The sequence below is a fragment of the Daldinia decipiens genome (genome assembly GCF_022478715.1).
Source record: "Daldinia decipiens strain CBS 113046 unplaced genomic scaffold F4813scaffold_17, whole genome shotgun sequence".
NCBI lineage: Eukaryota > Fungi > Ascomycota > Sordariomycetes > Xylariales > Hypoxylaceae > Daldinia > Daldinia decipiens.
The window spans coordinates 729,681-756,387 of record NW_026054560.1 but is presented as its reverse complement, the minus strand read 5'-3'; the positions used below and the strand labels follow the sequence as shown (position 1 = coordinate 756,387).

Sequence of the window (26,707 nt, the reverse complement as noted above, 5' to 3'; positions counted from 1 at the left end):
ATTAAATAATAAAAACATATTATAATAACATACTTTGTCTTTAAAAACTACTTTAAATATATTTTTCAATTTTTCAATTTTTTTATAATATTTTATAATTTTTCAATAGTTAAAGTAATAAATAATAAACTTTTTACTATTTTATTATTAAAGTTAAATTTTTTAATTAAAAAATTATTTATAATATTATTATTAATTATTATAAATATAACTTAAGTAATATTTACTTTTTTTTATATTATAATTATAAATTTATTTATTATTATTTTATTAATGGTTTTTATTTTTGTTTTCCGGGATATTATAATTTCCTTATTATTTTAATTATATTTAATATATATATATTATATATTACTCCGGGGTATATAAATTAAAATTTATAATTTCTTTTTTTTAAAAGGTTAGCGAATTTAATAAGTATTATTATTATTATTCCAACTAGCATAATAATTTTATAAATAATAATTACTTTTCGTTATAAATTTTTTAATATTTTAAAATAGTTTATAATAAATTTCTTTCCGAAATATACTTTTATAATTAACATTTTCTTTAGTTAATTAATTACCATTTTATAGTTTATATAAAATTTTATATTTAATAATAAGTTAGGTTTTAAATTATATTTATATATCCATACCTTAATATATATATATAAATTAATTTTTATAAGTTAAATTTTGGTTTTATAATCATTTTAATAATAAATTATACCTTTTTTTTATTTCCATTTTTTTTATAATTTTACCAAATTTTAATAATTATTTTAATTTAAATATTTCGTAATCTTTAACAAATATTTTAAACTAATTAATATTAATTATTTTATTAAATGCTTTTAAATTTACATATATAATAAATAATATATTATTATATATCATATTTATTTTAAAATAGGAATATTTTTTCAATATATTTACTTAAAAATTCTTTTTAAATTTTATATCAATAATTTTAAAATTAAAAAATATATTATTAATATAATTTTTATATTTATTATTATTATTTAAAATAGTTTTTGGATTTTTGTTCTTTTTAATTATATTAAATGATATATTTTTATTTTCATTAAATTTTATTATCTTAAAATAATCTATTTTTATATCTTTAAATTCGTTTAAATTTAATAAGTTTATAATTTTAAATTTATTTAAGTTTAAGTTTAATAGTTTAAATAAAATATATTTATTAATATATATATATATATTTAAAATAATTTAATTAAATATTAAATAACTTATTATATTTTTTATAAGTTCTTTTTACTATATCTTTATTATTATTACAATTTATATAAAAAAAATAAAAAAAATTTATATTTAATTTATTACTATTTAAATATTTTTTTAATAAAAAATAATCTTATTATTTTAATTTTTTTATTTAATCTTATAATTTAACTTATTTTCTTTAAAATATATTTTATTTTTTCAATAATTTTTATCGTTATTATTACCTTATTTAATTTATTAACGCTAATATTATTATTTTCTTAATCCGCTTTTAAATTTATTATAATAATTTTTATAGTTATAAAAATTACTTTTATAATAATTATTATAATAATTATTGTAATATTTTTTATTATTATATTTTTAACAATTATATTTATTGTAATAATATTTTTTATAATTATATTTTTTATATTAATTATTATTATTATAATTATAGAAATTATTTTTGCGTATGTAATATTATTATTACGTGATCTTATTAAATTTCTTTTAAAATATATTTAAATATAAGTTTCAAGTAAAATAAACGTAATAAAAATTTAATAATTAAATATTAATAATAATAAAATTTTAAATTTTAAATTATAATATAAATATTATTATTTTTTATAAAAAATCATCAATGAATTATTAATAAAAAATTAACTTAACTTAATTGTATTTCTTATAAATTAAAAAAAAAACAATCTTTTTTCTTACATGTCAAACTGCTATGCAAATGATATGGATACGTTTTCGGAGGACCAAAGATAGGAAAAATTATTATACCACAACTCATTTCTCACGGCCCCCGCGGGAGGTTCCCCTCTCCGAAGATACCGTCTACGCCAAGTAACTAACTTACTAGACCATGTCTATTCACTCCCAGGGCTATTGTTATGGGACACAACTGCTTCATTGAAGTCCGGCTCCTCTATCAATACCGAAACTATGAAGCTGATAAAGAACAGCAGTTCCTTAAACATTCTGTAAGAGACGCAGAGCTCTTTGAAAAGACAACATCCCCCGTCAGGAGTTACGATTGGACTATCATTGGTTCCGAGAACTAGAGAGGGACCAGGTGCTACGCAACGCAGACAGGCAGCTATTCAAAGCCCGTCTTCGTTACAATTCGGAGCTTATAGTCGATGGGTTAATAGTCGACGTAGTCATGTCAGGAGGAGATATATGCTGCATTGTCAAGGGTAGGACTTTGGATGATCTAATAGGATGAGAACTACTGATTCACATGTATGGAGTGGGCATAGATAAGATGGTATCTACAGCTGAATGAATAATAATACTTCTTAAGCCGGGCATTCCAATAATACGAGGCTACTTTCGATCCGGATATAAATTCCCAAAGGGAGATAATTATATGAGAGTGATGAAGAGCAATGTCGCAATTAATTAGGGGGGATTTGTAGTCCATGTTGATGAATTAGATATGCCGACCCCAAGTTGAAATTCATCCACGTTGAGTTTTCAAGAGTAAAGTGGATTGGGGAAGACTACAAAATGTTGCTCATTCTTTGGACTCTATGCTATCCATACCTAAAGAACTAACTTATTAATAAATAGTGATATTTATTATTTATTACGATTTAAACACTATAAGTCCAAGTAGCAAACACTGCCAAGTCTTGTCGCGATTACCTTTTACAGCACACAACACAAGAGGTATTTAGGCCCTTTCCTACTTACCACAACCGTCAGCAAGGCAAAATAATATATAAGGGGAATAATATATAAGGGGTAAAAAGAGATATTCTCTTGCTGTCTGACCCAGGGCGATGGATCAAAAGTATAAGAGAGGCGTATACTTTGATTGGTCTGTGAAACTGTTAATAATGACTATATCCACAGCATATGTTAGTAACAGATTGAGCTTATATACAATCAACTTACACTCTACGATGGGATAGTAATGCTACGTTACTAGTATGAAGACCTTACCAACCTCAACTAATTTACCTGATAAAAACATGCCAGTGGCACTAAGCATTGGTGAAATGATAATATCCTAGGTTAGTAGTAGTTGGGGATTGTGAAAGTGTGTTTACGTTAAGATGAAGGAGGCCTTCGGTATGTATAGCTCAAGCTTCCATAGGTTGGGTTAGAATGCTTTGCGAAATAACTAAGTTATTCCTATGCTCCTCGCTTTACCTCGCTTTACCTCGCGATACCCCCAAAGTCTAATGCCTTTAGAGAACATCGACTTCACCATCCTAGGCCTCTGAACACCACTATTATACGCGGGACTTGGTAATATTCACTTCATCATACTTATCCGATATCTACCAACCAATAAAGACCAGATCAAGACTATCAAAGCAACGTCTCGAGGCGCAACCTATTTTCCTAGTCCCTAACTCCAGTCCTGAATATAAGTCAAGTTAGGCTAAGTAAGTCGCGGCGCATTCGCACCCACACCCTCCTCAATTCTCAACCCTATTCCGGATTCGGTATCATATATTTCTCTCCAGTCTCTTCTTTCTTAAGGCATTAAACTTCAGCGTGAACAAACAGCTCTCTCACTGCTCCATCTTATCTCCCTCCTTCTCCCCATCATCGCCCCACAGACCCTCAAGCTTAAACTCCTTCGCCCACTCTGTAACAATCTCCTTCTGATCGGGCATAGCCGTCGGCACGCTCGACGACCCCGTCGTAGCCGGCATCTCCGTCGCGACCGGCAACACAGGCGCATCAACCCATCCCTGTATACGTCCATCACGCCAGTCTGTCACGACCGTCATAGCAGCCGCCGTCAGATTCGGCACTCCGCCGCGCCCAAGCCGTCCACGCTTCCGCGCGACTTGGACCAGGAAATCTGTCGTAGCGTCTCCATCTGCAGCTGTCATTAGCGGTGGGATATCATACACATCCATAAGTTTCTGGAGGAGTTCCGGCGACGCCGCTAGTCTCCTAAGCAGCAGCGTGACAGCCGGTATCGGGTCGTCAATCTGCTTTGGTGGGATGGCGTTGAGAAGAACCAGGTGAGCGTGCGCCTCCACGGCGCTTTTCTTTGATGGAGCCTCGCCTGTCGGCGCCGACGCAGAAGGGAATATAATTCCAGGGGAATCAAGAAGCGTGAGCTTGCTGTCGATCTTAACTGCGCGGATGCTTGTTGTTACACCCGCTTCGGCGCCCGCGGGGCAAGCAGCTGCGCTGCGACCGCCGCCAAGTCGCGAGAGTAGCGCATTGATGACGGAAGACTTGCCGACGTTAGGGTAGCCGATAACACCGACTGACACGGCGCGCTTGAGTTGCTTAGTAGCAGCGAAGGATTTTAGGGACTTGAGGAGCGTGGATGAGGTGTTTTGGACGGTGAGATCGCGGTGGTTGAAGGTATGCGCATTAGGCGCGGAGCTAGAAGCGCGTAGTGGAAGTGTAGGGAAATATCTCCGCAAGTACGTGAGCCAGTCCTTGAGGACATGCGGCGGGATTAAGTCGATCTTGTTGAGAATGAGAATTAACCTCTTGCCACCGCTTGCTGCGGCCATCACCATGCGCTCAACTTCTCTTGACCTCGTTCCTTCGGGGTCTCTGGCATCTAGAACGTAGAGGACGACATCGGCCTGGTCTACGACTTGCTTGAAGACCTTGTCGTGGGCTTTCCGCGACGAGGATTGAGCGTGCATTTCAGCGCTTCCATTTTCGAAATCGCCATCTGATGACTCGCCTTCGTCTATATCGTCCCCACTTTGGAGTTCGCGATCATACTTCTCAGCGGCAGCTCTGGCGCTCGCAATAAGTGCTGCCATAGGATCTGAGGAATCATCTACATCATCCTCGTCCATCGTATTATCATGGTCTTCAGAAAATCCGTCGAAGTCTCCATCCTCAGCGCCGTCCATAGCATCCTCGTCCATCTCAGGTTCGTTCGTAGAACCGGTCTTTACAGCCTTAGCTAGCTCCCTCCGACGTTGTTGTTCCTCTTGTTTCCTCCGTCGACCCTCTTCAATCTCATGTAGGATCTTCTCCTTGTAGGGGAACAGGTTGGGGATACCCGGGTCCTTTTTCAGCTTGGACGTCCATTGGGGGTTCTTCTTGGCTTCTTTTCTGGCTTTGCGCTGCTTTGCGGCCGAGGCCTTCTCGATCTTATGCCGTAGACGGACGGGAGTCCGTTTGGACTTGGCCTCTGCACAATGAGTCAATTGATGCACTACTCACAATGAAATTTCAATTGGAAATTGATTAAACATACTCTTTGGTTTCGTAATATGATTGGCCATTTTCAACTTGCTGTGCCTGGCAATTGTATATGAATTGTACTTCGAGGGTTATCAGCATAAAAAGTTTAGAAATCTGGTGCAGAAAAAATGAGATAAGCGTCTGCCGCCAGCCACCGCCCGGGAAGAACCCCCACCAGGCAAGCCAATTCGCTGACCCCGCTTACCGATAAGAACATCTCCATTGAAAGTCCCTTAAAACTAGAACTTTTTAACGGTGTTTAGGCCTCACGATGGCTTCAATTTCGCGGGATTACGGTACTGCCTAATGTAATGGAACCGCCAGTGCGGAGTTTCCTAACTCGGCCTCGCCTATCCCGATTTGATTTTAACATATAAGTCGCTTGTCGGCGGAAAGCCAATTTCATATCTTTTACAAAGAAACGCATACTTCGGTAGCTGATGACAGCAACCTATTATATTACTACCGTTTTAGCTCCGGCTTATTTATCTCATTCTTGCTTTAGAATAGACACTTATTTCGCGCTCTCTTGTGTACCGTATCATCATATAGTCATAATGGACTACACAACGCCCGCATTTGAGGTCTCTTTCAAGGGGCTACTCTTCGACATGGACGGCACAATCATTGATTCGACAGCCGCAGTCGTCAAGCACTGGCAAACGTAAGTCCCCCCCCCCTCCGCAGACAAGAAAAAGGGATTTGAGAATCGGCCCTAAGTCAGGGGCAGGGTCGGAAATGAAATCGGTGTAGATCCGGAGGTCATCTTGCAGACGTCTCACGGCCGTCGGAGCATAGACATGCTCAAGGTGCTTAGTCCGGACAAGGCCAACTGGGAATGTGAGTCCACGCTATACATATATGAGTTCCAATGGAGTCGGAATAGTTGAATCGCTTCTCCCTTTCGCTCTTTCCCCCTGATCTCCTTTTACGCTACCCCTTGCGGCCTTACTTCTCGCCCCCCTTAAATATGTTTTACTTCGCGACAGTACCTACGTCTACCCCCTGAGTTCACCAACTAATCCATATGGTTAGATGTGAGACATATGGAGGGCTTGCTCCCGAAATTGCACGGCGCAGACGCCGTCGAGATTCCAGGCGCGAGAGCCCTCCTCGACGCCTTGATCGCTGCGTCTGCGCGCTGGGCCATCGTGACCTCGGGCACCATGCCGTTGGTAACGGGCTGGCTCGACGTGTTGAAGCTGCCGCATCCAACGAACTTGGTCACAGCTGAGTCCGTCGCTAACGGGAAGCCCGACCCGGCATGCTACGATCTGGGGCGAGAGAAGCTCGGGCTCGGTTCTGATGATAGTCCTGATATCCTCGTCTTGGAAGATAGTCCTGCTGGTATCAGGTCTGGCAAGGCCGCAGGGTGTAAAGTGTTGGGCTTGGTTACGAGCCATACGACCGAACAGGTGCTTGCCGCCGAACCCGATTGGATTGTCCGAGATCTGCAGTCCGTCAAAATGGTCCGAAGCGAGAAAGACGGCTCTGTGACGCTACAGATTTCAGATGCCTTGGCTGTTCTACCCGCATCTGTTTCAAATGGGAACTGATGGATGAAGAACCGATAATTCAAAGACATTACAATGCCGCAATTTCCAGAGTCTTAGCAGTTGCAGCAGCAACCTAAGTGACCGGACCGGATACACCGTCAAGGTCACAGCGTGCCAAGACATTTCAATATTGATGGAGGGCTATTTCTTTACAATGTAGTTACAAGCTTGGCATTTTCTATTCATATATACCTCTTCCGTTCGGCATATAGACTGGGATATCGGGCTTCATAAAGCGGGCCGGGTAACTTCCAGAGCGAGCCTCCACGGGAAGACAAAATAGGGGTCGACTATGATAGATCATAGAGAGCCTATTTGGCCGAAATTATAATAGATTTAACGGGTCTAATTATATAAACAATCTTGATCTGACCTCTTGACTGGTTGGCGACCAATTTTCGTGTCTCTGTGGCTAATTTGCTGGGGGGTTACGTCACTCGAAAGAGAAGGGGAAAAGAAAATAAAGGAAAGAAAGGGAAAAGACGCAAGAGCTAGTAACTACAAGGCTATTAGATAGAGACATAGATAACAAGTGATATGAAAAGAAAAACGCCCCTACATAGGCGCATCTACCCCCGGTCTTGGCGCCTTAAATGCATTAATGACGATCACCAGAACTATCGGAACTTCGCAGGTCTCTTTTATCCACTCCCCGCTCGAGATGTCCACTGTACCTGGTCTGTACTTTATTAGGGCTTGTCGAGATAGAAAATGAGGCTGCCCTGCACAACGCTTATGTCTACGATACGAACGATACTAAATGGGTCGTGGCGGAGAAAAGAAGAATGAATACACACTTCTAGGCTTGGGGTTGTGGTGTTGCTGGGGGCATTTCCGATTCTGTACCGTGTCTCTCCACGGAAAAAAAAGAGTCAATGACGAGCATATACCCGTCACAACTCGGAAACGATGCGAGACATACCCCGTAGAACCAGTGTGACCGATCTCCGTCTACATCTAGCGCACCTCATTAAACTACTCTGCCGGTTGTGCTGCTGTTAGACATCGATCTTGCACAGGGGTTACGATCACGGGACGAGTTTGTGGGGAGGAAGATTGCGATGACGGAACCGTTGCGAGAGATGTATTCTTTTTCTCCCTTACACATATAGAACATAGGTATACGTCTGCGTCTGCCACTAAGGAAGCACTTGCAGGAAAGCAGTCTCGAAGGCGCTATTGCACGATGCCCTTTCTCGGTATACTGGCTTCTAAATGCCGACTCGGGCCGCCTAGGTACTGTCGATCATTCTGATAAAAGACATAGCCAGGTCCAACGCGATCATACTGGGGGTGATGGGGAACCGCCCATGGCGTCCGCCGTTGGGCAAGACGGAGGCCCAGCAGTGAGGGCCCAGTGGAACTGGCCTGCCACGTAACGGACTGGACATCTCTTAGCTATGCAAAGAATAAACAAAACCCGACAGGCGGAATTTCCTTTGCGTCCGCCCCCCCGAGCTTTGCTACCCTCTTAAACCTTGTTATGACCCGAAACCATACGCGTATCTGCTTCATGGCCTCTCACCTCAGAAAGGCATAGCCATAGAAGCTATGGAGCTGAATATGGTAATAGTGGCTTACCATGAGTCTCGGTTACTTATGAATTGGGATGGCAATTATGCGGTTCTAAAGAAACATAATTTGTACACCGCGGGATCACGAGCTTTCGTGTAAAGGGGCACCATCCCATGGCCATGGATTTGGGCTAAACTTTGCGCGCCGTTAAACAGTATGCCGGCCCGGTTATCTATGAGTAACGAGGTCTACGAGGTGGACGGCGGCATATCTGCCCCCTACCTATAGTTCGCGATAGCCTTACTGGGAGGAGTGACTGCAAGGGCCCGTTTCCATGACATACCGTATGTCACATACGAAGACTTTCGAAGAACTTCGGGTTCTCGCAGCATTGTTCGGATGAACGATCTCCAAGACATGCAGCATTTTCCCTTGGGGCTGTGTGAGCACAGCGTCGTCGGCTGCAGACTGCCAAGAAAGGATCTTCGCAGTTGTCAAATTGTCTGGTCGCCGACCTGAGTAACCATGGCAATTGGCGGAAGCCCGACGTAGTAGCTGGCGAATGCGTGACCTATGCATGATCTAGACCCCGGGGCAAAGATCGGCTCTCAAGTCAAGGCGGGCGGGGGCGATGATGAGGTAGAAAGACGGTACGGATTAGATAGGTAGCGTCGCTGGTAATTGGTTGCCTTCACCATCATCTTTACAGCACGAAAAAGTAGGATAGCGGCCTAATTCCGAGCGTATCCTAAACTAAACGACCACTAAAGGTAACAAAGGGAAACTGGAACTTCCCGCAAGAGCCAAGCTTTTGCGGAAGAGGAATGGCTAGTACACGGTTTCCTCCAGGGGGTTAGGGTACGTAGTTGCTCAAAATGATAAATCGCCATGATACATGATTAAAGATAGGATACCCTTTTCCACGACGTTGCAATTCAAAAAGTAACTACTTCTTAAATGAACAAGGATGTTTTTCCTCAGTAAAAGCTTAAGCCACCGGTCGTGACACAAAGCCAATTACCCTACTGCAGGAACGAGATGCTAATAAAAGTAGTTATGAAAATAATTTTAAAAGGTAGTAAATGAAGATGCAAGATTTTGCATTAGTGAGAAGGGGGTTGGTAAGAAAACGCTGACCACATAGGTGTAACAGTATCTTTCCAAGTGGACCTGTTAAGAAGGGACTGACATAAATGATATCTTATCAAACTGGCGCCAGTCATTGGCGTCTAAGTTATCGTGAGGCTTTGACGCCGCTTCATTTCGAACCTACCAGCTAAGAAATCGTAAGCGTTGCGCTTCTTGGAAGATGAGCAAATCGTCAATGATCCCCTTGGGCCTTTGGGGGGATCGGTTGTCATGTTAAACGGCCGGAAGCTGGTCCATTTCGTTTCTTGAAACAACTAAAGCAGCTCACTAGTTCCCGTTGTCGGACTGATCGATGGCCGATTCGTCGTTCCGAGCGAGAACTTGTAAATCGAGTCTACTAGGTTAGGACGTAGATATGTATTCCAGCTTTACTTACGTATGTGTGTGCACACCGCTAGAGTATAACGGTTGCGTTGCGTTGCGTATGTAGATGCGGTCGCAATAAGAGATCGGCGCGTACCATAATTCAACGATGCTTGGAGTTGATCACAACAAGAGCCTACGGTTGCTGCGGCCTCGTGCTCGGACCCGTCAGGTAAGAAACCCCACGCTTTTCATGTAGGCGGCTAAAGCGGAGCTGAGCTATGATATTGACTGGTGGTGGCGGTTTGGTAATTTCTCGACACGCGCAACCTCAGCTCAAATGTCATCACATTCTTCGGAACGGGACGACGCTGTATTGTTAAGACAAGTATATGCTGCCTAGAGCCCCCACGTTGCCGTATCGACAGAGTTGGGAAAACATTGTATCCTACTGCAGGCCCTGTGGAAGACGACAGGTCAGCTGGATCGCATCGCATCGCATCATACAGTCTTTCATGATAATTCGGGATGATGAAAGGCCCTAATGAAGCGTCTGCAAGAGCCTTGGCTTACGGCCGTGATAGTGGGATAAGTAAAATGAGCCTGGAGATTTCCCAGCTTCTTGCCCTGGTCGGGTACTTGGAGGTACTTCGCATTGACGCAAGCCATTCCGCTCAAGTCCCAGGGGATCTCTTGTCATCAAAGCGAGATTCCACGTGGCCGCCGGGGCCAGGATATGGATCGTAATACCGCTGTGACCCCAACTACCCCTGTAGATAATCACAGAGTACGTATTTACGTTGCGTGCAGAAGCGCCAGTGATCCTCCACATTATCATTTACTGGATCGCTACTAGGTATTGTCTTCCGGGCCGCTAGGGGCGATTGGACACACCTATCTGATGGTAATAATTAGTCGCGGCGGTGCCGCTGCAGCGGAACACATCGCCAGTCATGACCGGTAGATGTACTCTCAAGCAAAGGCCTGGATTTAGGAGAGGCGGCGATGAGCAAGCCACAAAGGTTCATATGTTCATTAGATCACTGTTGTTCGTCCGCATCTCTATTAAAGTTACGGATGCACGTCTCAAAATGAATACGAAATCCGCTGTCACCTACGATATTCTCTTTTTCGCAGATAGCGGCATTGGTGTTGGACGTAAGGACAAGAGAGGGGCTGTCGGCGCTGAAACTGAAGATGGTTCGTACCGCCGAGTTGGGAGACATTGAAAAAATGGAAGTCTAGATGAATGCTCTCTTAGAAGTCTTCTCAGCGAGGAGACAGAAAGCCCGCGTCACATTGTTCGAGAAGCCAAGATGGCGCCTGTGGTCACACCTGAGGGAAACAAGGTTAGAAGGTAACTAGATGTTCCGCTTGCTCATCGCGCACATTGCCGGTTCTATATGTTTCGAACAAGGTCTCTGTTTTTGAAAGTAATAGAAGGACGGCGGTCTCGAAATTAACTCGGCCGTCCAACGCCTACGGGAGCGCGCGGTGAACTGGCGAGACGCTAGCCTGGTCTGCCTCGTGATAGGAACGACTGCCGCCCCGGCGCCGCTAAACTCTAGAGAGCTGGCCAGGCCCTTTTTTTGCTGAAGTGATGATGATAAATCCGCTAAGATAACAGGTCGGGAGAACCGGGGAAAGAGTCCCCTAGCATCAACGTGTTCGACACGCGAGATGTAGCGTAGCATTTTGTAACATCCGTGGATATCTAGGATAGTTTTGAGTTCTAAGCTCCGGTTGCCACATTTGCTTGTCACCTACGATACACCCATAGGAGGGATTAGATGCGAGCTGGAGTAGGGAATGGAGTCCTATTCGTATGGCTGATGCGCGGCGCAGGGAGACGAGAGCTAGATAATTAGCCGAGTGCGCCGCCCGCCCCTAAGAAAGCTGATGGAATTCCTTTTCCAATGGCTGAGGTTCCACCGTAACGGAGACGTACGCTACCCAATCAACTTTTACTAAGATGCCAAGATGCCTAGCTTGTCCAATCATAGCTCAAGCTAGGCACTTACTTTGGTAGTTAGATTCTGTACATTGTACAAAATACGGGAAGAGCCTTGCCGGAACTCGCCAGAATTGATTGGGTAACGGTTTCGTAGTACAAGTAAACACTATGTATACCGGTAGCTTGCCGGATGGCAAAAGCGCCGAATTTTGAGAGTACCCAGAACAGCTCTACGTATAATCGGGGGGAGAATAGATAAGAAGCAACGATTTGAGGTTACAAGCCACAATGTAAGGCGTCTGCACCATAATGTTGCCAGCCAAGTCATCCAAGTTTGATACCATATGAGGGTGGATGGGTCCAAGCCTTGATTGGAGGACGGACACAGTACTGACGGACCTATGTGATATCAAGCAGGATGACGGATACTCCAGGGTGACTGAGTCAGCGAAATGACGCTCCCCTTCGAAATGCACTGCGCCTGGGAGTATCTAACTGGGGCATTAGACTAGAGCCTCGCTGCCGGGAAGGCAAGTCGGCGATGTGAAGAGTCGGGCGGAGTTCTGCGCCGAGGGTACAGCTACATCGACCAGGGTATCTAATCCCGCGTGCTATATCTCTCATTTGTAGGTAGCATTCGCACAGGTAAGGCTACCTCTCACGTAATGTATATACGACGATCTTTTTGATGGAGAAATGCTCCTATCTCTTTGATCCGAAGGAGAAGTGCCGATTTGCCCGACATCTTCGTCTTACATCTTCGTCTAGCTTGTCGTTATATTGCTAACTATATCGTAGCTCGAGCTAGAGATAATGGATCGGCAGGTGACTTACAAGGGAATGAGGGAATCAGGGACTTGTCCCACTTCCAAGAGAAAAGGTTATCCGGACATTTGGACATCTGGGCTAGTTGGTGATCATTTCCCTGGGGGGCTCGCGTACCTCATATCGTACCACGTATGTAGTGTTATAATGAGTAATTAGTAGTTTAATTCCCCAAGGCGGCGAATGAAAATCTCAATTGACGATGATTGAACGATATGGATTTCGAGTGACGTTTTGGTTTCTTTTTGTTTAATCGAGACAGGTAAAAGAAGAAGAAGAAAACGTTCCTAAAGTAAGTGTTTGCTTAACTACCTACCTACCTTCAGGAAGATAGGCTAGTTAAACTCTGTTCGCATAGAGACTGGCCCTTCCTACCTACCCGGTGGGCGTATTACAGGAAGGACCTAACTGCATACATGTAGTTGCCGGGCGCCTTTTAACAGTGATACTTCTGCACCTTTTTGGAGAACATTAAACCCAGCCATGTCGGTATGTACACACTTACTGTCCCAGCTTTCTGGCTCAGCTTGGCAATTTTTGCTTATGGGAACTAATGCGACCCCGGTAAAGTTAAACCCCAAATTTCCAGCCCCACTCCCCCCTTCTTATCCCCTGTGGTACCAACTAGCCGGCCGACCCTATATTGCACATCTTAAGAAAATCGACAGTGTGTGACCTTACGTAGGTAGTAAGGGGAATGTTATTGCAACATCATTGTTGATTTCTAACAACCACTACTACACACAGTCCAATGATATTGCAGATATTGGCATTCAATACAAAAGAAGACAAAGGGGTCAGCACAGAGGCATCTTTTTACAAAAGTAAATATATAGGTACCACCTTATAGGTTTTTTAGGCGCCCCTCGGAGAGGTACACATATGTAGGTAGCCCTAATCTATTCGGTACGGCGGTGCTTCTTAGTCGAGCATACCTAAGCAGGGCAGCGGGAAAAAGACGTTGAGGAGTAGACTAGGGCGAAGGAGACGGATATAAAATAAATAAACAGATAAAAATCCAGTAGATTAACTCTAAGCTGAACCGCAGGATGTTTTCATCCCGCTTATCACGCCATAAACTGCCATCTCCCATCGGTACCGAGCTGCTGGGCCTCGAATTTGGATATGAGGTTGAATGTATGTCCATACTGTGTAAACTACGTTAGATCCATAATGCTGAACGCCCTTGTGAGGATCCGAAGGACAAATTGCTAGTCAGGAGCCAATCATCTCACACTATCCGGCTTCGGCTTTTGCTCACATCGCAGAAAGCGGGTAGGCACATCTAGTAATCGTGAACTGTCCAGAAATAGTAGAGCCTAGCTCTAAGTAATGTAACTCTAGCCTGCGAGGTGCGAATGTCTAGTTACGAAGCGGGAATAGCCAAGCTACAATGCGCCTGAAAAGCATCTCCGGTAAGCTCGAAACCGAAGTAAGTCCTCATGTGAGCGAAACTTGCTCTCTGCTAGGTTGAATCACTCTGCATCATGGTGGGATCGGGCGCCCTATCATGGGTTGCCTACGATATTTAGTCAGGTACTTGTCAAACACTGACATCCTTTCTTTTTCGTTGCGCGGGAACACGGACATCGACAAGATGACATTTGCGCCGATGCTAAACGTGCATGATAGAGGTGCAGTAGAGAGACCCGGCTAGTGACCTTTCGAAATTGCGAGGCCGAATGCGGCCGGAAGGCTTGATTAACTAGCAGAAAAGAGGGTAGAGTTCTTAGCAGCGGACATCTTGTTGCTTGAGGACGAAGTCGGTAACAAGTCTTGATGTCTAACTTCTAATGAGAGGGATGAAAATATCACTAATGTCGTATTAGGTAAGTACTAGCCTCTCAAATCTGAAAGTACCGAGGTGGTTAGAGTCGGCGAATAACGCCGCATTTATTTTACTTGAAGCTCCCCAAGAGAGATCGAAGACATCATGAGGCGCGAGACTATGTAGAGGTATCCCGTGATCTCTATTTGATCAAAGCGCTGGCGCCATCTTTACACTCAGGGAAAAATATCAGTTCACCTATGATTCGGATATATTGGCGTCAAGCTCGGTAGGTGAAGTAATAAGCCCCGAGGTCTGTCAGGGCTGATGGTAACCTGGTAGATTGGGGGTCTATTAAGTGAGTGCAGATCAATTAGAGTAAGCGAAAAGGGAGAAAGAAAAAATAAGTTTCAAGGTTGTGACCGCTGCTTGTCAATGAGAAGTACCTTGGTACCTAGATCCGGGGATACCATGCTGCCCATCAGTGATCATGGATGCCCATTCTATGGGTACCTTAAAACTACAACTTTGGGACGGGTGGGCACTATGTCCCGTTTTGGAAAGGCTTATTCGAGACTTGACTCAAGAGATTTCCTTTTTGGCTAGAGCTCCTGTCAAGGTCTCAGGGGTTTTTGAGCGAATCCGGGCAAGTCCCCACAGTAAAGGTGAGCACATCCAGGAACTGCTGGGAAAAAAATTGGAAAAAAAGAAAAAGAAAAAATGATGGGGAAAGGAAAAATGAACACCAACAACACGATGATGTATGAGATAACTACTACACAGTTACTATATTAGCTCGTAACTAAGCGTTTACATCTACTTTTCTTTTCGGTTACTGTCTTCAACAGCATTGTCGGCTTGGATTAATACAGTCATCATTGAATTATGGATACGGTACTATAGTATTATGCTTATTACTACCTCCTTAATGCTAAGGAGGGTGGACGACTTAAGATTACCTCAAATAGTAACAATTATGAATTATGTTTCCCTGCTGTAAATTACTAATTCGCCAAGGTCTTAGACATCTAAGTCAGTTGACACCGTTCTCTCAGAGTGACACTTTTAATAGAAATAGGTACCTGACATTTCTTTACCAATATTATCGCAGCGTCGAGGATATGCGAAGTTTATTCAGCCACAGAAAATCGCTTGCATCGTAGGATATTAAAAAGATATCTAACCTAAGTTATTCCCCTGCTACGTACCTACCTAATTATATCTGACTGCGTGTCAGTAATAAGCGACAGCAAGTCCGCAATCGTGGTCTGAGTTCGGGAATAAACATAACTATATCTTAGAGATAGATATCTTAGATGACGTAGAGACCGTCTTGATACCCATGATTCAATTGAATACATATGTACCTACATTTAGTAAACATGATTATTTTCTACCGTTGTCATCATCATCGTAAGATTAACAACGGCGCCAACGGAAGACAAAACGGACCTCACATGACAATTTCAATTACAATTACAGTTACAACAATTACACTTATACAGGGCTAGGTTGGACGGGATGCCAAGACTCCGACATCGTTACAATATTAAATCGCACTGTGATATTCCGCTAAATGTTGAAAATATAGAAAAGGTTGAATTGCTTTAGCTTAGCTTAGCCATAGCCAACAACGAGCAGCAAAAGCCTTCTGCCCCTTTTAGGATTTTACGCAACTAGGGCAAAAAAAAATCCCAAAATCCCAAACTCCTAAATTCAGCCATCCCTTTCTCTCTGAGCAACTCCTCATCTAGTCTCGTCCCTATAGTTTGCTTAGTCTACGTTTTCGCCCTTGATCTTGAGGGGGCATAATAGTTTCTCTTTAAAACTTGGTACCTGCTTTAGCTTAACTGCTTCCCTTCTCCCCGCATTTTCAAGTAAGGCTTGAACGTTTGAATCTCCTTGTTCAGGGCATCTCATACGCTTCCATCATGATATTTACGGCCCCCCCCCTGGCTTTTGTAACTAAGATGTCCTGTCCATATCTATGTATGTAGAAGCAGGGAAGCCAAGACAGGGGCTAGCCTGCTTGGGCTCGTCTTAGGTAGCGTGGTGGGATCTCAAATACTCCAATGGGTATTAGTATGTACATTGCACATACCCAAGCTGAGCACGACACATTGTACTGTGGACATCTGATAACAAGTCTTCGCTGGTTCTCCCTCCCACCACACGTTGCCTAACCCTCACTTTCTCCTAGGTTCCTAGGTAGGGATCACGTAGCTGGATAGCTGGGAACAAGATCGGGGAGGGGACCTTCGTCTTTGCCCGCGTCCCTCCTATGTAATCTGTATGTGCGATCGATGTAATTCGTACCGACTCACTTCCCCATTGGCCCCAGTGACGCGCAGCAATGAGCTAGCTAACTAGGTACCTAACGTATGTATGTGTATATGTATGTATGTATGTATGTATGTATGCGCAGCTGTGGCCCTCCTCCTACCCAGCCCTTCGTCCACTCTGGCTTTCCTCTGGCGCGTCCCAGAGCATACCCTCGGGGTCTGACGGTCGCGAGAAACGCTTGACTTATGAGCTGGTGGTGGTGGTGGCATGGTTTGGCCCCAATGACACCAAACAGCCTAGGCCCGCCGGCCAAGTCAGCGCTTGAGGTCTAACCCTGCTTTGCTCACGAGAAAAGGCTCCATGCCTGCGGTACGGGTAGGCACTAAACACCAGATCTGATGAATAAACAACAATTCGAGTTAAAGTGGATGTAAGTAGGTACCAGGGAAGTTCCAGATGTACATTCAGGTACCCTGTCGCCGACCAGTGTCACCCGCCTCTTGTCGAATCCTCGCTCACCTCCACCCAATTTCGTGGTAGTACCGCGGAAGTACCTACACACCTCCCGGTTCGCTGGTCGTGCAAGGTCCAGGAAGACCCACAGCCTACTACTACAACTACTTCACTACACGCCCACCCCCCTCTCTCCCTTCCCGCTCTCTAGCTCTTCTGTGTTGTTTTTTGTTCCATCCCGACCCAGCTTGTCTCTAGTCTCAAGAGAACTCGGGGGTTCAAGGTGAGCTTTGTCTCACTCTGACTTGGTTACCGTCCTCTACCATCTGGCCTCTTGTTTGCTCTTATACCGCCTCAGCCCCGTCGTCCTAGCTGGTTATCTGTTGTGCTTGGGATCAGTTTACCACCACCACGTCCGTTCACCAACAATCTTTTGGACCGCTCAGTCCAGATATCTAACCCCCAGTCATTCCTTATAGACAAAAATTCAACTTTTGGCAAGGCCTCATAGTATATATATCTATATCATTACCTCCCTTTCACAGGGCAGCGACCTTACGTCTAATATTGCGACTGCAACTTTTCATAATCAGCAGAGTTAGAATCGACAACAGATCCGAACTACTTTCCTTCAGTTTCGATTATTTTCACATGTTTAATTACTAAGCCCAGTCTGGCTATCCGGTGACTACCCAAGACAGATATAAAATGCATTATCACGCTCATCCGGAATTTCATCCGGTCTATAGCTTCCCCCAGGGAAACACTATGCAATATAACGATAACCCATACCATAATACTGGCTACCCTGGGTTTCAGTATATGTATGGCTACCAACCGCCTCGGAACCATCTCATCGCCGATCGAGGTGTATTGGCTGATCCTAAAGCGGAATCCAAGCCACGGTTATCTAAAGAAGAGGTCGAGAAACTCGAGAAGGTATTCAGAGAAAACTCTAAGCCTTCAAGCTCGGTTAAGGCGCAACTGGCCGATTCACTTGGTTTGGAGAGACCAAGAATTAATGTATTTGATATATCGCTACGTCTTCTGGTTCATATTACTAATTGGTACTGGTAGAATTGGTTTCAAAACAGGCGTGCTAAGGCAAAGCAAGAGAGAAAGCAGCAAGAGTATGAGGAGCAAAGAGCGAAAGAGAAGGCTAGCTCCGAGCCAGACTCGCCCGATGCAAGCCCACAACGCAGCTCATCAGACCAGACAGGCGACAGTGCCCGACAGCGTGTACAACCATCTTCCGCGCTTTTCCCTGACGCCAACTCGATTTCTCTGAAGATTGAAGACGACTCCGACGACTCCGACACTGAAGATGGCTCACCCGACACTATCGATTCGCCTTCTGGACAGGATCCATCTGTCAGCCTTCAAGGCAATACCCCTGGTAGCTTCCAGTCTCCACTACCATTCGATTTTTCGCATTCTGATGTGGCCGGTTTCACTCATACCAATCCCCCTCAAAACTACCATCATTCCTCACCCATGACAGACTTTACTGCTTGCAACGTCGAGTATTCTGGCCGAAGTGAGCAACTTACAAGCTTGGCTAATAGCCTGCCGTCGCCTAATGAGCAATGTGCTAGTGCTGAGCACTCTGGTCAACAGTATCCTGCAATGCTAGAAGCAGACTTAACCCCAACTGTAACACCATTTACCCAATCGCAGCCAATCTTCACCACACCCGGACTAGCCAGCAATGCCATGGAATCGTTACGGGACTACGATGAAAGCATACCTATGAGTGAGAGACGCACTTCTCCGTTAATGCCTCAAGGAATACCAACTCCTACCGACTCTTTCAAGTCGCCCCCGCCTCCCGCTAATATTGCTTCCCGCCGAAACATCCCTCGGCCAGCAACTCTGCAAACTTCTTCGCTCAGAAGCCGCTCGTACAATCTTGGCTATACGCCTAAAATGCAACTAGATCCTTCGAGCCCTGGCTCAGCAATACGACGGATCGCTTCTGGCACTGGCAACCATGGGAGAATTCAGAAGCCCAGTTCAGGATCACGTTCACCCTTGTTCGTAAACCGTAATGCCGAGGCCTTAATAATGCAATTCCAGAGTCGTTCTCCAGTAATATCGGTATCTTCGATGTTTCCCGGGGCCGCTCCTCCAACTCCGATGACTCCTGCTGTTGTTGACAAGCACGAAATTCGGGAAACCCGACGCCCCGAGTACCAGTACGCATTGGGTAACAACCTTCCTGTCAGCGAGTCTAACCTCAAGACCCCACCAGACACTCCAGGCGTATTAGCTCAATTCGGCAATCAGAACTATCACGGTAATATATTCAATCACGGCATGAACTTCCCCTCCGACCAGCCAATTTTCACGCCTTTTGAGACCGAGTTTCCCGACCTTAACATACATAATGTTCCTTGCTACGCCGAGCTGAGCGATGGTCCCCCCGCGACCCCCATGTATCCGAATATGATGGGTTCTATACAAGAGCAGAATGCATACGCTCAGCATGCGGCAGGGAACACGCAGTTTGACTGGGATGCTAATGAATCCGTCAACTCAAAGGCTTCTCCCAACCAGTCTAGGTCAAGGTTAATCCAGTTCACTCAGAACATGACACCTCAAGACTATACTAGTCATCAGGAGAAGTGAATTGTTTTTCATACCGAATCAACTATACTAGAATTCACCAACATTACCTAACACCTTTATACCCGATGGAGTTCCAAGCGTCTTGGAGCTTCACTCACCGAGCCAAACTTCAGTGACCAACCTCGTACGACAGAGGTCCTGTGTACCACCAATGTTCTACGTCACTCGTCTAGTTGTCAAATTATCAGCATTTGCATTTATCCTTATAGGCAATGAGGTTCTACTAGTAGAACTTCCAAACGGTGTACTCCAAACAGTTTCTTTTTTTAATGTAATGACCACGGTTAATGCGTTGGGCTTGGATTTGGCAATACAACTGATACCCCGGGGTGGGAAGGGGAACAGACCGGAGAGGAGAAGGAGAGACGGTCCGGATTACTGTTCGTCTTTCGCTTGACTGACATACCCAAGATGGGTCTTGATCAACGCGTAGGTAGACAATACCCTATTAGGATTTTTAATTTCACGGGGCGTCTCGAGGAGCAATGATTTACCGGGAGCAAGGCGATGTGGGATACCGTCGCGAGCTGGCGTACGATGGGGGCTGTTGTCTAGATACTACTTATTGTTGCTATATATATATGGCGGAGAGGAAATCATTGCTGAGGGCTACTGCTTATTTCGAATACTTCTCAAAAAGGGGCGATAGGAGAGTGGGACAGCCGGCTATTTACATTATATTTACCTACAAACGAGCAGAAAATATAAGCTTGGGATGATTTAGAGCCTTGAATGCTTCTTTCATCACAACCCTCACCGTCGCTCTCAATCGTGATGTGTCTTTTCCAACTGGCTTAGCAAATTCCACCGCTAACTACATAGTATATCCCAGATCGATATCTAAATGTGGCTGTGATTCATCAGGAGAGTAAAGTGCTGACAAGAACCCTTGACTTAGACTTGCATCTTATAACCGCCAAACTAGAAATAGTCGAATGACGACAAACCCCCATTGGTCCCGCCACAGTGGTAACTATACCTATTAAGCCTCCCGCTGGCTATATGCGCCCTTAGTATATGGGCTTACTGGCGCCTAACCTGAATAACTATTGCGAAATACCGAACTTACATCAGACTCAATCCTATATTGCCGATCATGCCCCCTTTCAGCCCGTCGAGCGTAACCCTTCTCCAGCTTGTCTCGCATCCAACTGCCGGATGACCATTTCCAGCTAACCCTAACTTCACCCATCTAAGTTAGTGTTAGTAAGTTGGGTAGATCCTTTTGGGACACCGCGCGTGCGCTTGGGTGGGCGTAGTGTAACTTGAACCCCGAGATGACGAGAGATCTGAACGGCGATGATGACTTAAATATGGGATGATGATATTACGATAGCCTCTTTTTGTTTTTTGCCTCTCTCCCACACACACCTAAATCAACGGCTCGCTCACCTTGGGCTAGACAGGTGAGGTGAGGTAGGGTTCGGTCGAAAGGCAATTTTGTAATGGCATTACATACATACAACGGTCCCCGCTTGTTCGTCTGGACAGCGCTTGTGGTTGCGCATGCAGCACACGCCTCGAATCACACCGCATGTTAAAGAAACGACGCCGTTTGGGGCGATCGATGCTACAGGTTTTGCAGACCCCGCGGTCGTCCTGGATGACACCTAGCCGTGCTACGGTGGACTTGTAGGGCGGTTCCTTTCGAGCTCGTACTGTGGTCGCGTCTAATGCGGCGGATTGGACTGCCGGCAGCCTTGCATTTGCATATGAGATTAGCCATTCATGGCCTACAGTGCCAAATTGAAATGAACACTAATGCTTCGTCATGCCATGGACTTCAATATTTCATACTTGGGTGTCATTGTCATCGTGGGCTCGTCAGACTACGAGTGTGAGGGAGGTTAAATGTACGCATAAGATCACGAGAGAAGGATGAAACTACCTCATGATTACTGTGTGAGAGGTATAAGTCATAGTTATTGATGTTGGAGGATTGAACTATTGAAACGGCGACGCCGCCTTTCTTAAGTAACTACATTTGTTGTTGTGCCGAGTACTTGTAGATACTTCGATCGGGATGCTTTGTGTTTTACTGTTTGAAATATGAATCGAAACGGTAAACAAACTTGAATTTTGTAAGTTTAAGGGGTTCTATTTTAGTCTGTGGATAAAGCATGTTTCAGATTTATTGAAGCCTGTTGTGGCAAAAGTTGACGATGTTTACAAGTTAACAATAGTTGACAAAATTTGGTGTGAAATGCAAAACCTCGCTTCTCATGATGAGTGAAATTATATTTATTTAAGAGTTGGCTTAAGCTCATGTGAATATATATACACTTAGCTTTTATTTAAGGACAATATTTTAAATGAGTTTCATCTCAATGCTCATATATCAACATCACATTCATATGAACCAAATCTCATTCTGTGACATTTGTGAACCGAGGAAGTGAATTGACTGCTCAGCTGCGAGCAAATGACACGGAATAAGTGACCAAAGTGTTTGCAGCTGCTAAGCCAACTGGCAGCTGAAAACAGCCGATTTCGGAGGGTAGTGCTGCCAGGAACCCCTAAACCAACTCCCTACTATAGCCCACCCCACAGGTAACTGCTATACCAGGCAAACCGATGCATATCTCCTTCCGCCGTATGTAGTAATCAACGATAAAGTTGCCTGCTTTCCGGCAAGGGGAAGAAGGTCAGAACTTGCCGGCGGTACACCCCGTGCTCCGCTACCCCTCGCTACTGCCGAAGCACGCAAGCGACAATCGGATGTTTGTAACCTGGTTATCTTCAGAATACGTTTTTCTTTCTCTTTCATCCTTGTCTCACCGCCAATAAAGCACATACAACATCAATTCAGCATCTCTTCCAAGTATTTCCCTTTACCTAAGTTATCAATGTGAAGACGAGCAAAATGAGCGAATCAAAGAAGAAAGGCTGCACGACTGGTTGTTGCAGCGCTCTTCCCCCGCCGCCTCCAAAGGTGAGAGACGTTGGTTGTAGCTCGGGGTGCTGCAGTGGCAACAGGAAGGTGGAAGCTGAAGAAGTGAATGATTGCTGTAAGCCGCAGGTTCCAAAAAGTAAGGACTGCAGCTCCGTCGCCTGTGAAACTCCCGGCGGTGCTTCTGAGCCCGACGACGATTGCTGCAAGCCTGAAAAGCCAAATTCCCTCGATAGTTGCCGAGATACCTGTTGCAAACCCAAGGAAAGGGTTGATGACTGCTGTGTACCGAAAGCAGCAAATACGGCCCCCGCAAGCTCAACTAGTTGCTGCGCTTCTAAAGCCGAACAAGGCATCGAGGACAGTTGCTGCAAACCTGTAGAAGCCGCCATCAATGAATGCTGTCAAGATTCCTGTTGCGATGCCGAGGAAGAAGTCGATAATACTTATAATGGACCACCAGACGGTCTTCCACGGGATACCTACAAAGACACCTGCTGTTCGACTACGAAGCCCGACACGGTTGAGCCATCTTGCTGCGAGGGCAAACAGAGGCCATGCTGCGACAGTAAGTCTTTTTGGAATTGCATCAGGTCAGATTAGCAAAAAAAAAATTTAAAAGAATTAACTAATGCTGCTAAGCAACATGTATCGACCGACTCGTAATCCGAGAGACTGCTATCGAAAGGGGGCAAGGTCAGTGTAGCCAACCCTTCTCCTGAGCAATACATTTTGACCCAACTTTAGGTGATGGTGCAGCTTCAACCTCTAGCTGCAGCCCATCCCCTGCTAAAGAGGAGTCAATTCGCGAGAAATATGAAATCAGACTCGCGGCCCTCGGGTGTCTGTGCCGAGCACTCATCGCTCTAGGTCAAGAATCATGTTGTGCAGCTCGTGACGTTCCCTCGGAGGAAAGGAAGCGCGGACCTAAGAGAACTGCTCGTCCTAAGTCCCAGGAGAAACAGGCCCCAACTTGCAAGCCAAAAGCAGTGGAAAATTGTTGTTCGAAGTCCCCGATGCGTAAACCCACAGCGTCGAAAACTCGAGGCGGTACATCTTGTAACAAGGGTTGCTGTAAGGGAGCAGCGGATTCTTCCACAACCGAACCTGCTAAAGAATCTAGCTGTTGCTCTAAAAGTCTAAGTCCTAAAGGAAGTTGTTGTCAGCAAGATAAAAACATCATTATCGAACATACTCTAAGGACGAACGGGAGTCAAGATGCTGCGACCACTGACCTTGAGAAAGGGCTCTCCGGTTCCGAGCGTGTCGTTCTCAATGTCACCGGAATGACATGTACGGGCTGCGAGACTAAGCTACGGCAAACGTTGGGCAGAGTTGATGCTGTGAAGAATCTCAAGACGAGCCTCGTTATGGCCAGAGTTGAATTTCAACTAGACTTCAGTTTAGCCACGCCAGAGGATATTGTCAAGCATATCGAGAGAACGACCGAGTTCAAGTGCGAGAGGATGGCAACCCACGGTTCGACGCTGGACATTATTCCTATCGGAGGAGCCAAACAATTTATCCAGCAGCCCATGCCTCTAGGCGTAGAAAACGTAGATCTCGTCGATGAGCGCACTGTTCGTATTACGTTCGAGCCAGAGGCCATTGGGGCCCGCGACCTGATTAATAAAGGGTTTCAGACTCCGGTTACTCTCGCCCCTCCGCAGGCTGACCCATCAATTGCTGCGGGAAGTAAGCATGTTCGACATATGGGCTGGACGACCGTGGCTTCGGCACTTCTCACTATACCTGTGTTGGTGTTAGCATGGGCCCCGTTGGAAGAGCGTCCGGTCGTATATAGCAGTGTTTCCCTAGGCCTAGCGACTATTGTTCAGATCTTCATCGCAGGTCCATTCTACCCGAAGGCTCTAAAAAGTTTAGTGTTTTCCAAAGTGGTCGAAATGGATCTGTTGATAGTCTTGAGTACCACTGCGGCATACATATTTTCGGTCGTTTCATTCGGCTATCTGGCTAGCGGTCAACCATTCTCGACGGGTAACTTCTTTGAAACAAGTACCTTGTTAGTCACCCTGATTATGGTAGGGCGGTGGGTCAGCGCCCTTGCTCGTCAGAAAGCCGTCGAGAGCATTTCTATCCGGTCTTTACAAGCTTCTACTGCGATTCTAATTTCGGATGGGGGCGCCGAAATCGACATTGACACTAGACTGCTTCAGTATGGCGACGTATTCAAGGTCATTCCTCATACTCAGGCGCCTACGGACGGTGTCATTGTCTCTGGTGCAACGGAGGTAGATGAATCAATGCTAACAGGTGAATCACGCCTCATTGAGAAGAAGCCGGGGTCTACGATTCTTGCTGGGTCACTGAATGGCAATGGAACCGTTACAGTACGCCTTACGAAATTACCGGGGCAGAATACCATCAGCACCATTGCTGCAATGGTCGATGATGCCAAGCTCTCAAAACCCAAGATCCAGGACCTCGCTGACCGGATCGCTTCATACTTTGTCCCCGTAGTTATTTCCTTGACTTTAATTACATTTATCGCTTGGGTTGGCGTGGGAATTCGCAGCCAAAGAAAATCAGGAAGCGAGGCTGTGACACAGGCGATAACATACGCCATCACAGTACTTATAGTCTCATGTCCATGTGCTATTGGTCTAGCAGTTCCTATGGTCATTGTAATTGCGTGTGGTGTTGCCGCAGAGAAGGGACTGGTTTTCAAGGCAAGCGAGACTATAGAAATCGCCTACAAGGCCTCACACGTCGTTTTCGACAAGACTGGCACGTTGACCGAAGGAAAGCTATCTGTTGTGAGCGAGGAGTATCTGCTAGGAGCGCAACATGCCGTTACCTCGAAGATCTTGGGTTTGTTGACAGACATTAACCACCCAGTCTCGTCCGCCATCACAACTCACCTGAAAAGCCGGGAGGTTATTGCTGCTAAGGTCGGTGAGGTTAAGTCCCTCCCTGGTAAAGGGGTACAAGGTTATATCGACGGACTTTGCATCCAGGCTGGCAACTCCTGCTGGCTCGGTACTGAGTCTGATCTCCGCGTGCAAGCTGTACTATCAAAAGGCTATACTGCCTTCTGCGTAACCATCGGGTCGGAACTCCAGGCTGTTTTTGGGTTGGCCGATACTATCCGACAGGATGCAGCACTAACTATTGCAGAGCTAAAGAGACGAAACATAACCGTGTCGATGCTAAGTGGTGATGATGACGGCGCTGTCCAAGCCGTAGCTTCTTCGCTAGGGATTCCCGTAGAGAACGCTCTATCTCGATGTTCCCCAGCTGACAAGCGGGCGTACATCCAAAAGCTTCTTGGAAACCAGGAAGTGTCAGACAATAAAAGGCAGCCAGTGGTCGTATTCGTGGGAGACGGGACAAACGACGCCGTGGCTCTAGCCCAGGCTACGATCGGCGTGCATGTCAACTCGGGCACAGATGTGGCGCAGTCAGCAGCTGACGTCGTGCTGATGCGGCCCTCGCTCGGCGGCGTGCTCGCCATGATAGACGTATCACGAGCTGCCGTACGCCGTGTCACCTTCAACTTCGGCTGGAGCTTCGTGTACAATGTGTTCGCGATCTTGCTCGCGGCCGGAGCATTCGTAAATGCTGGTAAGAAAGCGCGCATCCCGCCCGAGTTCGCTGGACTCGGCGAGTTGGTTAGCGTGCTACCCGTTATCGTGGTTGCGGTCAGTCTACGCTGGGCTAGAATTTAGAGGATCTACGTGAAATGGCGGATGATACTTGGGGGCGGACCTGATCGTTTTCTAACTCTGAGTCCCCCATTTACTTTCTTAGACTTAGGCTTGCCTGGCCTCTGGTAATACTCTCATGTATTACGAGAGATTCTACTTCAAATCTTGGGTTTGCGGTTATAACCGTGGTTACATCCTATTTAACTCAACTTGCGAGACGAACGTGGACCTTTTACTCTATGTTCTGACATCACGGTCTTTACAGATAGCTAGCGTAGTATTCATATCACAACTGAACTAGGGTGAT

General features: G+C 45.2%; 4 protein-coding genes across 4 annotated transcripts; 3 read left to right on the top strand and 1 right to left on the bottom strand.

Annotated features, from left to right (window-relative positions):
- Positions 1–3,308: 3,308 nt before the first annotated feature.
- F4813DRAFT_360492 (P-loop containing nucleoside triphosphate hydrolase protein) lies at positions 3,309–5,646 on the bottom strand. The gene is made up of 2 exons (XM_049243424.1): positions 5,422–5,646; positions 3,309–5,355 (listed from the first exon to the last, which is right to left on the bottom strand). Exons 1-2 carry the CDS (start codon positions 5,447–5,449, stop codon positions 3,749–3,751), a joined length of 1,635 nt encoding a protein of 544 aa, XP_049099538.1. The 5' UTR covers positions 5,450–5,646; the 3' UTR covers positions 3,309–3,748.
- A 319-nt stretch (positions 5,647–5,965) lies between these two features.
- On the top strand, positions 5,966–6,964 carry F4813DRAFT_389754 (HAD-like protein; the record flags this gene model as incomplete). Its single annotated transcript, XM_049246893.1, has 3 exons — positions 5,966–6,072; positions 6,139–6,248; positions 6,444–6,964. The coding sequence occupies 3 exons, from the start codon at positions 5,966–5,968 to the stop codon at positions 6,962–6,964; spliced, it is 738 nt and encodes a 245-aa protein (XP_049099537.1).
- Positions 6,965–18,484: 11,520 nt separating this feature from the next.
- F4813DRAFT_360482 (uncharacterized protein) lies at positions 18,485–20,576 on the top strand. The gene has a single exon (XM_049243423.1). It carries the CDS (start codon positions 18,709–18,711, stop codon positions 19,840–19,842), a length of 1,134 nt encoding a protein of 377 aa, XP_049099536.1. The 5' UTR covers positions 18,485–18,708; the 3' UTR covers positions 19,843–20,576.
- Positions 20,577–22,269: 1,693 nt separating this feature from the next.
- Positions 22,270–26,608, top strand: F4813DRAFT_81491 (heavy metal translocatin). Its single transcript, XM_049248929.1, has 3 exons — positions 22,270–23,300; positions 23,375–23,428; positions 23,480–26,608. Exons 1-3 carry the CDS (start codon positions 22,706–22,708, stop codon positions 26,419–26,421), a joined length of 3,591 nt encoding a protein of 1,196 aa, XP_049099535.1. The 5' UTR covers positions 22,270–22,705; the 3' UTR covers positions 26,422–26,608.
- Positions 26,609–26,707: the final 99 nt, after the last annotated feature.